This window comes from Topomyia yanbarensis, chromosome 2 (assembly GCF_030247195.1).
Source record: "Topomyia yanbarensis strain Yona2022 chromosome 2, ASM3024719v1, whole genome shotgun sequence".
In the NCBI taxonomy this organism is placed as follows: Eukaryota; Metazoa; Arthropoda; class Insecta; order Diptera; family Culicidae; genus Topomyia; species Topomyia yanbarensis.
Genome location: NC_080671.1, coordinates 226,390,709 through 226,408,980, shown reverse-complemented (window position 1 = coordinate 226,408,980; position 18,272 = coordinate 226,390,709). Strand labels below are relative to the sequence as shown.

At 41.7% G+C, this 18,272-nt stretch overlaps 1 protein-coding gene across 2 annotated transcripts in view; it reads left to right on the top strand.

Moving 5' to 3' along the window:
- The window catches only part of LOC131682938 (transcription factor HNF-4 homolog), a 442,320-nt gene that overhangs the window by 236,514 nt on the left and 187,534 nt on the right, over positions 1-18,272 (top strand). Inside the window, exon 2 of one of the 2 annotated variants that reach the window (XM_058964748.1) lies at positions 7,733-7,795. The exons of the other annotated variant lie outside the window; for it this stretch is intronic. Coding sequence (XP_058820731.1) covers positions 7,733-7,795 — 63 coding nt within the window. The remainder of the gene's footprint in view (positions 1-7,732; positions 7,796-18,272) is intronic. 2 annotated transcript variants of the gene reach the window in all.

Genomic DNA, 18,272 nt, shown 5'->3' with positions numbered 1-18,272 from the left:
AGATCCTGCGTCTTCGGAGACATCACGTATGGAAACTGGCGGACTGGCGGTTTATTTTTCCATTCCTCTCCCAACACGATGCGATGCTGAGCTCGGTTGGTCAGGGTCAATTTCCCTTCTTGAGCAGGAAGGAAAAGTTTTTTTATGTTTTCAATAACCATGATTTCATCGTCGGTGAGAATGTTTTCAGAACTAGGGTGTTTGGTGATAGATACCGATGCAGTGGACTCAATTCCTCCACAATTTTGCATTGCGGGCTGAATTTTGAATTTCCTCCAAAAGTCCATTCCGCAGATGCAATCTATGGACAGATTTGCAACTACCAAAGTAGGAACTATTTTTACACATCCTTGGAAGGCAAATGGAAGATGAGCCTGACCTTTAATTTGCAGTTCGTCTCCACTTGCAGACCGTAGAATCACGTTTTTGGAAGGGCGATGCAACTTTTTGAATTTTAATTTAGAGAAAAGAGATTCGCTGATAAGCGTGTGATTGCTACCGCTGTCCAAGAGAGCCCGTACCGGGTAACCGTAAATCTTTACGTGTGCGTACGGTCGGTTATCGTGGGGGACAGGGTAGGTAATTTGAAGAATTTCTGTAGATTCAGCGTAAATATCTCTGGTGGCCTGTACCCAGTAAGGGGGAGGCGTACGTTGAAGAAAACGGTCTTGACTTACGCGTTGGGTGTCTGCGAACGACGATTTTGGTTCGCGTTTGGTCCGTTTTTTAAACAAAACGGGCAATAGTTAGTCGGAAAACCGCGAAGACCGCACGTACTGCAAAATATGCCCCGGGGCTGTCTACACATCGCTACGTGATGACCAATCCTCCCGCAATTGTAGCAGGTATTGGCCGGTGGGGGAATGTGCGTGTTTATCAATTCTTCCAACGTGAACTGCGGACGAGAATTGAACCCAGATGGCACCGCGACCGGGTCTGGTCGGGCGGTATTTTGAGACGAATTTTGACTCGTTTGGGTGTTCGGTAAGGATTGGTTGTTTTTGTTGGGAAGTTGATTGGGACGAGACGAATTAGTGGATGTGTGTGAATTGTTTCTATTTTGGTTGACCTGAGACACTGCTGCGGTTTGATCTATCACCTGTTGAGTCTGGGATTGGTTCTTATTTTTTTTCTTCGAATTGTTTTCAGAGCTTTCGACCACTTGGACATTCCTGTCCGTCCCGAAAACCTAGTTGTATGCCGAGAAATTTAATGCATCTAATTTCTGTCCAGCAGCAACAAGTGTTTCAAGGTCGACTATCGGAATAAATGTCATTTGTCGCTTGTAGTCTACTCGCATATTCTGCTGTAGAATCTGTACTTTTTCGTAATCGGGAATCTGAACACTCATGGTTCTGAACAGTTTCTCGATTTCGAAATAGTACTCGTGGAAAGATTCATGTTTTTGTTGACGACGCTGGTAAATTTTCATTTTGATCAACGCGTCCAAATCAGGGTGCATGTAGGTGCGTTTTAATTCAAATACCAAATGCTGCCAATTCATCAATCTACCAGTGGTTCTTTGTGCCATATACCACTTGAGCGCTGAACCAACAAACAAATGCACAGCCGACTCGAAAAGCTCGACTTCCGACACATGCTCAGCTTGGGATAAAGCCTGTACAATTTCCAGAAACTCATTTAACTTCAGCCCTTGATCGTCACCACTGTATTTAGTGATGTTCCATTTGGACACAGGAAGAGTGTGACGGTTGTGGTACGGTGCGGGGTACGGATTGTGTAGAACACCACTATACATGGGAGGTGAATTTCGTTTAGGGAAAGATGGGATAGCCGAAGCATGGTTGTACATTTCGGGATTTGCTCCAGGAGGATTAGAAGTTCTCGTCGGGTGATAGGGAATATTGTATGTATTGTTGGGAACTGGTATATTGTTAGAATGTAATGTACGATCTGGGATATTTTGAAAATTATGGTAACTAGATGAAGTATCGAATGAATTGGAAGGCTTTATAGGCGGAAAATTATAGTTTTGAAATGTTCTGAAATTTGTATCGGGGTGTTGTGAATATGAAGTAAATTGAGCATGATCGGGAAGAGTTTGAGTTACAGCATCTTTTACTTCTCTTCGTCGGGCTAAATCGGCTTCTAGATCCGTAATTCTCGCTTGCAACGAATGGATCCAATCAAGGTCATCCTGACTAAGAACGGAAACTCTCGGTCTAGGATTTTCATCTGCTTTGTCTGCATCCAACAGAGCTAAAATATCATTTCCCTCTTGCTGATCACTCTGCAAAGACGAAGCAGAACCTCGAAAGAAATATTCAAGAACCTCCGCTAATTCAACCACCGTATTTTGCAATTGACTGTGCAAGTTAGGCGACCCCCGCGAGTCCCTCAACACAGTCACTAAACGCATACCGACGTGTACCATTCTAGTGGAACAAACCTTCTTTTCCTCATCATCCTCCTGTTCCAAACACGATTTCAACTCGATAAACTTATGCGTACAAACCTCGACTTCCACAGTAGGATCACCCACTACTCTTCGTGGGCATTTTCCCGACGGATCATCCCTTTCCACCTTCAATTGGTCTCGCAGCCACTTGCGTTTTCGTGAGCGATCGAGACCGATAGACAAACTGACAGAACGGGCAGTCAGTTCATAATTCAGTTCATCGTCGGCTAAAAACTCCACACTCATATCAAAATACCAACCTTGGATCAGCTCACTAGCTTGATCGAATGTGAGCTGTGCCATTGCCATTGTATAAAAAGGCAAAAATTAACAAAATTATCACAAACCACAAATAGTTTTAACACCCGCTAGAAAAGTAAACAAAAACCCGACAAGAAACAAATGTAATGGTATTAGTAAATGTCAAATTCAATCCGATCAATGCTACCTGTGTCTGAAAAATGTTCAAAACAAACGATCAATTTTTCTTCTCAAGCACTAGCAAACGACGGCGTGCCAGATATACAATTTTTCATCACTCGCAACAATTCGCAATTCCACTAATCACAATTAAATTTCAGAATCAACTTCCAGATTGGATATCGACCCAATGACTTCGCGATTAATGAAGTGAACAATGTGAATTGAATTTCTCCGGGAGACACAACGAAAAAGGAATTTGCTTCTGGTCTTGGAAACAAATCACTTTTTCTTTTATTTTGCGTTGGGCGCCAATTGTTACGTATTGCTTTCGTAACGTTGTTATTGTGGTGGTGGGGCCACACTGTACTCACCAGCTATTTGGGTCGTTTCACTACGGTCTCCTGGAGAAATTCACACTGGGCGGACTTTTCTTCCCACACTATGGTCACTGAGCGAATCGTAATTAATTTTCGGCGGAAACAAGTACCTAAAGGAATGCACTGTAAACAAAATGGACGACACAACTTGTATATAGAGACCTTACACTTTTAATTTATTATTAGTTATTCTTTTGAAAAAGAAACAGAAAATATTTTTTTTGAATTTTTACTTGCGCACTTTTATTCGACGAAAACTTTCTCTTGGCGATACCGTTGCGGCCGTGATGATCGTTGGTCGACTTTCTTCATGCTGGATGCGGGATGGGCTTCGAGGGTGGTTCAGGAACAGACGGACGATGGCGACGGGGGACTCCAGATGAAGCAGCAACTCGGCCTATTCGTAGCGGAGGCCTGCGTTTCACTACGGGGCCCGGGGAGTGGTACAATGCGCACTTTTAAAACACGAGTGTCTAACACTAAGTCGAGTGGGATTTACAATGTTTTCGGTCTAGTAGAGCCTACCCTCCGGTACTTGGGTACTGGCCTCTACAATGGCGTAAAAATCTTGCCAATCACTGACCGTTCTTGCACTCGCGTCGTACTAGTACGTTCACTGCACGAAAAAAAAACCGGTAACCACACTGATCCCACTCGACTGACCGGACAGAACCTTAACGTTCGTGTGGTGGTTCTGAACGGCGAAAACAAGATCCCACGGATCTGCTTATCACTGCACTTTTTTACGTTGGAAGCGCGCGGTCACTTAATAACGGTGACAATCGCTGCTGCTGGTCTTCACTCCTCCGGGCCGGTTAACTATTAGAGACCGCATTCCTTTTTCGCGGTAGATTTTATCCTTGCCCTGTCCGTTTTCCAAAATATACCCACCGCGCCTCCTCGCATCCCACCCCGCATTTGATGACGGTGATGATGAGATGACAGGACGATAACGGTTGACATTTACAAAAATTTTATCGTTTCGGTTGGTGTCACGAAATATGCTCAAATTTTAGTACAATGTATTGACATGCTAAACGTGCGGTACTTGTTTCCTTGATTTTTTTATAATGAACAATTATAACGAATATAATAACAAAATGAATAATAAATAAACAAGCAAAATAAATAACAAATATAAATAAATAAATAAATAAATAAATAAATAAATAAATAAATAAATAAATAAATAAATAAGCACATAAATATATAAATAAATAAATAAGTATATAAATCTCTGAACAAATAAATAACGAAACCTACATTTGACACCAACTTGGGCTATTAGGCAGAACTTAAACGCGACTCAAACATGCAAGCACGGAGTAGTAACGGTTTGACGTTTTAATTCTACTTAGACATTTACGAACAATAATTTCAAAGTATAAACAAAGAACAGGCGTCGTCAAATACACGCGATAGACCGTACACTGTTATTTATTTATACGACAAAAAAATAACAATATTTACAAATATATACAAGCTGGGCTCAGTGACCAAAGCGACGATATTGTGACCTAAGAAATCACAGGTCACAATATATATATATATATATATATATATATATATATATATATATATATATATATATATATATATATATATATATATATATATATATATATATATATATATATATATATATATATATATATATATATATATATATATATATATATATATATATATATATATATATATATATATACATATATATATATATATATATATATATATATATATATATATATATATATATATATATATATATATATATATATATATATATATATATATATATATATATATATATATATATATATATATATATATATATATATATATATATATATATATATATATTTTGCCCAGATCATTTTTTTTCTCGGTTTAGTAGTCAAAAATATTCTTCGACACGTATTTTTTTATTTCAACATAGTAGGCGAGACTTTCGAGATTTTTTGTGTTGAATTTCACCATTAGAAAAAAAACCTACTTTTTTAATCGCTCGTACTGTCAAAAGTAAAGAAGGTACCAAAAAGTGCCCAAAACATGAAATGTGCGCCTTTTTCATAGCTTTCGGATGAAGTATATTATTACTTACTCAACGTATTGGTTTCATGGAAAATATTGAAAAGTTTAAAACATCGATTTTTTTCAAATTTGGACATGATTTTTTTTTCTTTTTTTTATTGTATGAAATAAGAAAATCATTTTTCTTGATGCCATAAAAATTTGGGAGTGGGCAATTAAATATTTACGGAGATATGAATTTTTCAATCGCGCCTTGAACGCAAAAAACGTCCCGCCACGCACTTTGCTCGTACTCAGGTTTGACTGTTTGAGATTTTACACACTACCGCGTTGTGTAAAACACACTTGCAATTAACTTCATTATTTATTAGAAATAAATAAAAATAAACAATAATAATTATTCAACGGATTCACTTGATTTTTTATGAGGATGCATAATATAAAATTTTGCGGATTTTATAAGGCTATTCCATATTCCAAAATTCAAACCATTTTATTTTTTTTTTGTTCATCGAGTAAATAATAGTCCAAATTTTAAAAATCTTATTGAATTTCCTATTCCTGTCAATTTTATCAAGAGTTATCATATTCGTCGTGGCGCTCCTCGACGTGGTTGGACGTCTACTCTTTGGACGTCTATTCTTTGAACGCTCGTGTGGTTCTGTGTGACTGCAATTTTTTCTCGTACATAATGAATGTAAAAATAAACCTTAACATAACATTGTTGCCTTACCTTCAAAATCGTAAACCAAAATCACTTTCGGTTTAAGCACTTTACACCAGACGCCCCCTAAAGGAAAACATACACAGCTAATGCGTTATGTTTGTTTTAGATTAATATTGTTTTATACTCAATTTTGTAGTTGATTTTATAATATAAAACGATTGGGAATATTGTTGTATGAGATAATTTTTAAAATGATTCAAATATGATATTTGTATTCTGGCGATAAATAAGAGAGATAAATGAAGAGAGATTCTTGCAGTTCTGCAAAAATGTTGAACGAATGCTTTTTAAGTTTCTGGCGCCTTTTATTTATTTTTATTTTTCTTATGGTGCTCATCAACATTTTAAAAATGTGAAACGTTGCACTAATTTTTTCACCACAAATCTGACTGCATTCACCCCACACAGTGACATTTTCGCACAACAGCCCATGGAAAAGGTGCTTGCGACGAAGCCATTATTTGTCGAGCCAGTTTACAAATGATCAATGGTGATCAAATGTCGACCGCAATTGAATCGTACGATGTGGCAAGGAAAGCTTTTTTGTCACGCAATGTTTCAAGCTCAAATCTCAGAATAACATAGGAAACGTGCCAATCGAACCAATTTATTCTGATGCAAGAGCAGACAAAAATCCACAGAATTGTTTCGAAAAATGCCAAACCATACCTAGACCATAATCATTTCACTATGTTGAGACGAACGTGGACTTCAAATTAAAACTGAAGATCTTTTCATCCGGCGACACTTTTGAATGATAAAGACAATATAAATCTGAAATTAAACATACATCTAAATGCAATAAATAGTAAAGTTAATCGCAAGTGTGTTTTATACAACGCGCTGGTGTGTAAAACTTTATATACCCAAGTACGAGCGAAGCGCGTGGCGGTACGTTTTTCGTGCGCAAGGCGCGATTGAAAAGTTCATATCTCCGTAAGTATTTAATTGACCACTCCCAAATTTTTATGGCATCAAGAAAAATAATTTTCCTATTTTATACAATAAAAAAAAGAAAAAAAATCATGTCAAAATTTGAAAAAAATCGATATGTTTTAAACTTTTCAATATTTTACATGAAACCAATACGTTGAGTAAGTATTAATATGCTTCATCCGAAAGCAATGAAAAAGGCGCACATTTCATGTTTTGGGCAGTTTTTGGTACCTTCTTTACTTTTGACAGTACGAGCGATTAAAAAAGTAGGTTTTTTTTAAATGGTGAAATTCAACACCAAAAATATATATATGTGTGTATATATATATATATATATATATATATATATATATATATATATATATATATATATATATATATATATATATATATATATATATATATATATATATATATATATATATATATATATATATATATATATATATATATATATATATATATATATATATATATATATATATATATATATATATATATATATATATATATATATATATATATATATATATATATATATATATATATATATATATATATATATATATATATATATATATATATATATATATATATATATATATATATATATATATATATATATATATATATATATATATATATATATATATATATATATATATATATATATATATATATATATATATATATATATATATATATATTGTCGTATAGCACACGGAGAGCGGGATATAGTTGAGCAAACTTACAGGAACAATCCGAAGTGGCACAGCGGAACGGTAAGTGGTTAACAAATGTCCTTTTTCCTTACAGGTAACCAGCGAAAAGAGCTTTTTCCATGCAGCGATGAACTTCGACGATTCGACGACGAACAAGGTAAGAAAGCGCTATTTATTCTTCACTAATCACTCACTTTTATTTCTAATTAACCACTTTATTCTTAAATACACTATATTACTCAACCTAATTATGATTAATCTTACGGATTGAATTCAATTCGCGTACTCAAACTGACTTCTAACTGTTTTTACTGCTGATCGATTTGACGTCTGCTATCAGCTGATGACTAAGAGGCGCGACCACGGACGGCGCCCCCTTTTATATGTTTAAACCGGGAGCTGGTTGCAGAAGATAGCTACCACGGTTTGGGCATCGATGAAACGATCGATGAACGATGGAGCCATTGGTCGTTTGCATGCGCCGCTGAGATATAGGTGGCGCGTTGGTACCATTTTTCGTTTTGCACGAACATACTGCCTCCGTCAGAAGGTGCATTCCTTTCTGACACGCCAATAACGTCGTCGATGATCCCAGGAGATGACTCGATGAGTATGCTGTTTATGTTGTGTTGTTTTGACACTCGAGCGATGGTTGAATGATGACCGTCCGTCAGCAGCAACAAAAAAAACCAAAAAGAAGACCCGGTAGAGGGTTTAGAGAAATTAAATTTGTTGGACAGGTTCGCACCTTCGCCAACCAGTATGAGGGCCTTAATAATTTTTGTTTTCAGGTGCTGCTGGCAGGAACAGGTAAGTGACGACATGTCTAGAAATGAAGCGATGATGTGTGGATTGTTGGTGATGTTTACATCGGCAGGTAAGTGATGCAATTTGATGTGAGCTAATGTTTACTCTGTCGATAGGTGATGGTTTATCTGGTGCAGATGAAATCGGCGGCAGGTGTTTACACTTGCCCGATGATCTCGATGACAATTGCCGTCCGTCGGCAGGAAAATGAAATCCAAAAGAGAAGACCCGGTAGAGGGTTTCAGGAAAACTAAAATTGTTGGACAGGTTCTTACCTTGTCCAAACAGTATGAGGGCCTTGTATCTATGGATTGCAGGTGTAGTGAAGCTCGATGATCCTTCCACTCGGCCAGTTCATCGGCGGGGAATTTTCGTCTTTGATGACTGCTAACTGGTCTTTTTCTATGCGCACAGGAGGATTGCACCATTTCGTACGGGATTGTAGCGTTGACAGATATTCCAAATGCCATCGTTTCCACAGCTGTTGGAACATTTTTTGAATTTGTTGCCACTGTCGAAGCCTGTTGAAAGGAATGTTGGTGACATCTATGTCCGGGACAGCCTTCAACGCAGGTCCAGTGAGAAAATGACCTGGTGTGAGTGCTTCCAAGTCGGTAGATTCGTCGGACAGTGGCACAAGCGGGCGGGAGTTGAGGCAGCACTCGATTTGTGCTAGCAGTGTTTCCATCGAGTCGTAGGCAAGCGTGTGCGTTCCAAGTACTCGAACGAAATGCTTTTGAGCGGATGCTATTGCGGCCTCCCATAGGCCACCAAAATGTGATGCTCGTGGGGGGTTGAAATGCCAACGAATTCCATTGTCGGCGCAGTCGCGGGCGATTGTTTGCTGGTGATTCTTGCTTCGCACTATTTGACGAAGTTCGTTGGCTGCTCCTACGAAATTGCGGCCGATGTCGCTGTAGATTTCGGTGCACAATCCGCGTCGGGAGACGCATCTGCGAAGTGCTTCGATGAATTTCGCTGTGCTTAGGTCACTTACTAGTTCAATATGCACAGCTTTCGTTGCAAAGCATACAAAAACTGTAACGTAGGCTTTGGTTGGTGCAGCTCGTCGATGGGGTGGTTTTAAAAGAATTGGTCCCCAGTAGTCGACGCCGGTCGATGAGAATGGTCGAGCTGCGGTGATTCGCGCTGCGGGTAGTTCAGCCATGAATTGCTCAAGCAGTTTGGGACGCGCTCGAAAGCAAATTACACACTTGTGAACTGTTCGTTTGGCCAAACTTCTGCACCCTGTTATCCAGTATCGTAAGCGAAGAAGGTTAAGCAGAAGTTGGGGTGCTGCGTGTAAGTTCTGCTCGTGATAGTGGCGAACGAGTAGGACGGAGAAGTGATGAGAAGCCGGAAGAAGAATCTGATGTTTGCTGTCGTACTGCTGATTGGCCTTCCCCAATCTACCGCCAATGCGAATCAGCTGATCTGCGCCGATAAAGGGATGAAACCAACGGATGCGAGATTTTGCTGATACAGTTTGTGCTTGTTGGAGGGCCTTGTACTCGTTGCTGAAGCTTTGCTGTTGGATGAGTCTGATGATCGTCGCTTCTGCTTCCTTCTGCCCGTCGACTGTGAGATGTGCTGATTCCGCTTGTGCTGTAGAAGTTTTCCGACAGTTCTGAAGAAATCGTCGACAGTAAGCGGCTACTCGGACCATATGCTGGAAGTTGGAGAATGTTTCAACGAACTGGTCGACGAATGAGGGTTCAACGGCGGCGGAAGTTACTGCTGCTGGTACTTTTCGTGCTTCCACGAGGACTTCAGGAGGCTGATTAGCGTTCGGTTGTTGAATTGGCCAGTCGCGTTGGTCGCTCTGCAGCCATTGAGATCCTTGCCACCAAAGATCGTTTTGTAGAAGGGTTTCTGCGGGTGTTCCTTTGGAAATGTGGTCTGCTGGGTTTTGCTGGCCTGCTACGTGGTTCCAAGAGCAGTTTTGCGTGGCGGTCTGAATTTTGGAGACTCGATTGGCCACGAACGTTGTTCAGGTCGACGGAGAAGAATTTAGCCAACTCAGCACGATGGTAGAATCGACCCAAAAGAACGTTTCAGTGTGTATTTGGAGCGATGACGTCACCTTCTCGTAGAGTTCAGCAGACAGAAGGGCACCGCAGAGCTCGAGTCGGGGAATGCTTTGTTTTTTCAGGGGTGCGACCTTCGATTTCGCAGTAAGCAGACAAACTTTGACTGCACTAGAGGCATCTGTCGAGCGGACGTAGACACACGAGCCGTATGCGTGTTCCGAGGCGTCGAAGAAGAAATGCAGCTGGACTGATACGGGATTGGAGTGAAGAATGCAACGGTTGATGCGCAAATCGTTCAGCCAATTGAGTTGCGATTGGTACTCTTGCCAGCGTTCTTTGATGGCGGTCGGTAGTTCGTTGTCCCAGCTCCAAATCTTGCCGTCGTCGTCCTTCAAGGTCCAGAGAGTCTGCATGAACATTTTGGCGGTAGTTACGACGGGTCCGACAAGTCCAAGCGGATCAAACAACCGTGCGATATATGACAGTGCGATGCGTTTCGTAAGCGGTGCATCTGTTGTTGACGGAGGAAGCTGAATTTTGTAGCGGAGCTGGTCGGTAGACGGTTCCCAGTGCAGTCCACCAGAAAACAGATCGTCGACGTAGAAATCCTTGCGTAGAACTTCAGCTGCTTCGGGGTACTCGTCGCGTTCGTCGTCGGCTAGTTGCTGGAGAACTCTCGTTGCAAGGTACGGTGCGCTGGCTGTGCCGTATGTTACGGTCTTTAGTTCAAAAGTTTCCATCGAAGTGTGGGGGAAACTCGCCAAACAATTCGCTGCAGTGGAGTGTCCTGCTCGTCTACCAGGACTTGGCGGTACATCTGCTTGATGTCGGCGATCAGCATGACTGGGTGTGTTCGGGCTCGCATTATAATTGATCGCAGGTCTTCTTGCACGGTTGGTCCAACCAGAAGCGCGTCGTTCAGCGATGGTCCGTTGGGGGTTTCGCACGACGCGTCAAAAACTACCCTCAGTTTGGTCGTCGTGCTATCTTCGCGCACTACAGCGTGATGCGGAAGATGGTAGCATGGAGTCGGAGGATTTTCGTAGTCCGTTATGCGCTGCATGTGCTCTAGCGCGTGATATTCCTCGACAAAGACTCGATACTGTTGATGCAGGTTGGGATTGCGGACTAGACGACCTTCTAGCTGGTGAAAACGACGTAGAGCGGTACGACGGTTGTCGACGAGGCTAGACAACACATCCTGCTTCAGTGGCAGTCGAACTATGTATCGACCTTCGGTGTTGCGGGTTACCGTGCGACGGAAGTGTTCCTCGCAGGCGGCTTCTTCGACGGAATAGCACGGAGAGGCGTTGTCTTCCTCGATGGACCAAAACCTTTCCATTAGACGGTGCACGTCGTTGACGGTGGCGACATTTGCGATGATTGGAGCAATCGGTTGACCATGAGAAGACCTTCCCGACACTACCCAGCCAAGAACGGAGTTCACAAATACCGGAAGGTTATCGCCAAGCGGAATTCGACCAGAGACCTTGAACAAGTCGAAGAAAATTTCTGCTCCCAAGATGAGATCGATTTGGTTGGTGCTGCAGAATGACGGATCAGCTAGCTGTATACTCGGCGGAATCTCCCAGGCCGAAGTTTCAACAGATGTCGACGGCAGATCGATGATATTTTTGGGAAGAACTAGAAATTCCAAGCTAGTCGAATACCTTCCTGTGCGAGAGCGAATTGTGGTTGACAATTTGTGCCTAGCATGCGTCGACGATTGACCGATGCCAGCAATCGGAAGATGGACCTTCTTCCGTTGCGCTTTGATTCGCTGGGAGAATGATTCGGTAACGAAACAGCATTCGCTACCGGAATCTAGCAGCGCACGTGCTGTGTGCTCGCTTCCACTGTCGTCGACAACGATGACTACAGCAGTAGCAAGTAGAATTGCCTTCCGTCCTTGACTAACGGATGCGAAGCTGGCAGGCTCGATGGTGGCTGACACAGATGCAGTGGGTGGATTGCTGGTAGATGCAGCAGGTGTAGACCTTTCATCTGTGTAGTTGGTTGTCTTCTGACGTGAGCTGGTTGGTTGTTGACTGGAACGAAGCTGAGTATGATGCTTGCCCCGACACTTGCGGCAGGTACTCGTTGCCGAACAGTCCTTTGCTTGATGACCCTTTCGTAAGCAGTTCCGACAGAGATGATTGCGACGAACTTCCTTCTCCTTGTCTTCTGAACTCATCTTGGAAAACGTAGCGCATTGATAAAGGGGATGATGATCGTTGCAGATGATGCACTTCCTTGCGTTGAACGGGGCTTCATTGTGACTAGCGACTGGTCGTTGTGATGGCTTTTTCACTTGGCCGGAAACAGGGACATCTACCGTAGTGCTCTGGATATTCTGCAGCACGGTGACCCTACGCTGGATGAATGACGTCAGGTCCTTGAAAGAAATGGCCTCCTTCGCAGTCGAAAATTCCTCCCAGTCTCTTCTCGTCGTCGGGTCGAGGCGAATACTCAGCATCCGAATCAATAGAATGTCCCAGAATTGGACCTTCTTCCCTAACTGCTGAAGGACCTTGACGTTGGCCTCAAATTTCTCCACCAGCGAATGCAACTCCGCAGCAGACTCTCCTTTTTATCGAAGGGAACTCGAACAATGCATCAACATATGACTGCTTTAAACGCGCAGGGTTTTGGAAGTGGTCGACGAGTAAATTCCATGCGACTGGATAATTATTAGCGCTGATTGGAATCGTTTGAATGAGTTTCAGTGCATCTCCCAATAATGACGAACGGAGATAATAAAACTTCTGGATATTTGAGAGTTCGACGGACGAATGCACTAACGAAACGAACAAATCGTGAAAATTCAACCAGGCGTCAAGATTTCCATTGAAAACCGGGAGTTTAACGTCAGGCAACCGCACCTGCGATGCCGACGGAGGGCTACGACTGGTTGAGAGAGTATTAGTGACGTTCGGGTTAAAACTTTTATTCTTGGCCAGCAGAAACCCTTTGACCCGATAGTATTCCGATTCATACTCGGTCCGCTGCTTCAGTTGCTCGTCCAGATTTCCTTCGTCGATGGACTCCAGTTCCATCTGGACCGCATTTAAATCTGCCCAGAGCTTAATCAGGCTCTCCAGGCGCACAGGAACTTCATTTGCATCACTGTCGTCATCATCGTACTCATCTACGAATTGCTTGATCGCGTTGAATGACGTCAGCAGGCTCTTCTGTCGCAGCTTGAGGCCTCTAATGCGACGTTCAACAGACATATCGGCAGCGAGACGGATCTGTAACACAAAAGACCGCGTAGCACAAACGGAGAGGATAAATGGTTATGGAACCCTAATTACCTTTGATAGCCAATTAATTGCCTTGTATCAATTAAAGCAGCAGCCTTCCTTATTCGTATAGGGTCGTTGACTTGGATCGTAGCAGCCAGGAACAGTCCAACAATGAAACTAGCAAACGGATTTGACGCAGACACAACGTCACGAGCAGGTGCCAATGATTTCCAGCGGAGGCACGATGTCGAACGGGTTCTGAAAACAGAAGACTGCGCAGCTCAAAGAGGAAGATTATCTGGTATTGGAACCTCAATTACCTTGGCAAGGCAATGACAATGTCTTGTAATTATAATATTTCCTCCAGCAGTTGCAGCAGCGGTCGAAGTCGTTCCCAACAATTGATTAGAAGCAGCGTCTTCCTTCAGAACAAAGGAACTATTCTGCAGAACAGGTCGCGATGGCGTTCCCGACAAGCGTCAGGGATGGCGGACGTAGTGGCGTCAGTCGAGCGTCGCGATGGCGGACAAGCGGAGTTCGACGCTAATCCGGATCGAAGGACCAATGTCGTATAGCACACGGAGAGCGGGATATAGTTGAGCAAACTTACAGGAACAATCCGAAGTGGCACAGCGGAACGGTAAGTGGTTAAAAAATGTCCTTTTTCCTTACAGGTAACCAGCGAAAAGAGCTTTTTCCACGCAGCGATGAACTTCGGCGATTCGACGACGAACAAGGTAAGAAAGCGCTATTTATTCTTCACTAATCACTCACTTATATTTCTAATTAACCATTTTATTCTTAAATACACTATATTACTCAACTTAATTATGATTAATCTTACGGGTTGAATTTAATTCGCGTACTCAAACTGACTTCTAACTGTTTTTACTGCTGATCGATTTGACGTCTGCTATCAGCTGATGACTAAGAGGCGCGACCACGGACGGCGCCCTTTTTTATATGTTTAAACCGGGAGCTGGTTGCAGAAGATAGCTACCACGGTTTGGGAGCCATTGGTCGTTTGCATGCGCCGCTGAGATATAGGTGGCGCGTTGGTACCATTTTTTGTTTTGCACGAACATATATATATATATATATATATATATATATATATATATATATATATATATATATATATATATATATATATATATATATATATATATATATATATATATATATATATATATATATATATATATATATATATATATATATATATATATGCTTCAGTGGCAGTCGAACTATGTATCGACCTTCGGTGTTGCGGGTTACCGTGCGACGGAAGTGTTCCTCGCAGGCGGCTTCTTCGACGGAATAGCACGGAGAGGCGTTGTCTTCCTCGATGGACCAAAACCTTTCCATTAGACGGTGCACGTCGTTGACGGTAGCGACATTTGCGATGATTGGAGCAATCGGTTGACCATGAGAAGACCTTCCCGACACTACCCAGCCAAGAACGGAGTTCACAAGTACCGGAAGGTTATCGCCAAGCGGAATTCGACCAGAGACCTTGAACAAATCGAAGAAAATTTCTGCTCCCAAGATGAGATCGATTTGGTTGGTGCTGCAGAGTGACGGATCAGCTAGCTGTATACTCGGCGGAATCTCCCAGGCCAAAGTTTCAACAGATGTCGACGACAGATCGATGGTATTTTTGGGAAGAACTAGAAATTCCAAGCTAGTCGAATACCTTCCTGTGCGAGAGCGAATTGTGGTTGACAATTTGTGCCTAGCATGCGTCGACTATTGACCGATGCCAGCAATCGGAAGATGGACCTTCTTCCGTTGCGCTTTGATTCGCTGGGAGAATGATTCGGTAACGAAACAGCATTCGCTACCGGAATCTAGCAGCGCACGTGCTGTGTGCTCGCTTCCACTGTCGTCGACATCGATGACTACAGCAGTAGCAAGTAGAATTGCCTTCAGTCCTTGACTTACGGATGCGAAGCTGGCAGGCTCGATGGTGGCTGACACAGATGCAGTGGGTGGATTGCTGGTAGATGCAGCAGGCGTAGACCTTTCTTTGCTACTGCTGTAGTCATCGATGTCGACGACAGTGGAAGCGAGCACACAGCACGTGCGCTGCTAGATTCCGGTAGCGAATGCTGTTTCGTTACCGAATCATTCTCCCAGCGAATCAAAGCGCAACGGAAGAAGGTCCATCTTCCGATTGCTGGCATCGGTCAATAGTCGACGCATGCTAGGCACAAATTGTCAACCACAATTCGCTCTCGTACAGGAAGGTATTCGACTAGCTTGGAATTTCTAGTTCTTCCCAAAAATACCACCGATCTGTCGTCGACATCTGTTGAAACTTTGGCCTGGGAGATTCCGCCGAGTATACAGCTAGCTGATCCGTCACTCTGCAGCACCAACCAAATCGATCTCATCTTGGGAGCAGAAATTTTCTTCGATTTGTTCAAGGTCTCTGGTCGAATTCCGCTTGGCGATAACCTTCCGGTACTTGTGAACTCCGTTCTTGGCTGGGTAGTGTCGGGAAGGTCTTCTCATGGTCAACCGATTGCTCCAATCATCGCAAATGTCGCCACCGTCAACGACGTGCACCGTCTAATGGAAAGGTTTTGGTCCATCGAGGAAGACAACGCCTCTCCGTGCTATTCCGTCGAAGCCTTCAGTCCTTGACTTACGGATGCGAAGCTGGCAGGCTCGATGGTGGCTGACACAGATGCAGTGGGTGGATTGCTGGTAGATGCAGCAGGCGTAGACCTTTCATCTGTGTAGTTGGTTGTATATATATATATATATATATATATATATATATATATATATATATATATATATATATATATATATATATATATATATATATATATATATATATATATATATATATATATATATATATATATATATATATATATATATATATATATATATATATATATATATATATATATATATATATATATATATATATATATATATATATATATTATATATATATATATATATATATATATATATATATATATATATATATATATATATATATATATATATATATATATATATATATATATATATATATATATATATATATATATATATATATATATATATATATATATATATATATATATATATATATATATATATATATATATATATATATATATATATATATATATATAATATATATATATATATATATATATATATATATATAATATATATATATATATATATATATATATATATATATATATATATATATATATATATATATATATATATATATATATATATATATATATATATATATATATATATATATATATATATATATATATATATATATATACGGTGTTTCCGGCCAAGTGAAAAAGCCATCTCAACGACCAGTCGCTAGTCACAATACAGCCCCGTTCAACGCAAGGAAGTGCATCATCTGCAACGATCATCATCCCCTTTATCAATGCGCTACGTTTTCCAAGATGAGTTCAGAAGACAAGGAGAAGGAAGTTCGTCGCAATCATCTCTGTCGGAACTGCTTACGGAAGGGTCATCAAGCGAAGGACTGTTCGGCAACGAGTACCTGCCGCAAGTGTCGGGGCAAGCATCATACTCAGCTTTGTTCCAGTCAACAACCAACCAGCTCACGTCAGAAGACAACCAACTACACAGATGAAAGGTCTACGCCTGCTGCATCTACCAGCAATCCACCCACTGCATCTGTGTCAGCCACCATCGAGCCTGCCAGCTTCGCATCCGTTAGTCAAGGACGGAAGGCAATTCTACTTGCTACTGCTGTAGTCATCGATGTCGACGACAGTGGAAGCGAGCACACAGCACGTGCGCTGCTAGATTCCGGTAGCGAATGCTGTTTCGTTACCGAATCATTCTCCCAGCGAATCAAAGCGCAACGGAAGAAGGTCCATCTTCCGATTGCTGGCATCGGTCAATAGTCGACGCATGCTAGGCACAAATTGTCAACCACAATTCGCTCTCGTACAGGAAGGTATTCGACTAGCTTGGAATTTCTAGTTCTTCCCAAAAATACCATCGATCTGTCGTCGACATCTGTTGAAACTTTGGCCTGGGAGATTCCGCCGAGTATACAGCTAGCTGATCCGTCACTCTGCAGCACCAACCAAATCGATCTCATCTTGGGAGCAGAAATTTTCTTCGATTTGTTCAAGGTCTCTGGTCGAATTCCGCTTGGCGATAACCTTCCGGTACTTGTGAACTCCGTTCTTGGCTGGGTAGTGTCGGGAAGGTCTTCTCATGGTCAACCGATTGCTCCAATCATCGCAAATGTCGCCACCGTCAACGACGTGCACCGTCTAATGGAAAGGTTTTGGTCCATCGAGGAAGACAACGCCTCTCCGTGCTATTCCGTCGAAGAAGCCGCCTGCGAGGAACACTTCCGTCGCACGGTAACCCGCAACACCGAAGGTCGATACATAGTTCGACTGCCACTGAAGCAGGATGTGTTGTCTAGCCTCGTCGACAACCGTCGTACCGCTCTACGTCGTTTTCACCAGCTAGAAGGTCGTCTAGTCCGCAATCCCAACCTACATCAACA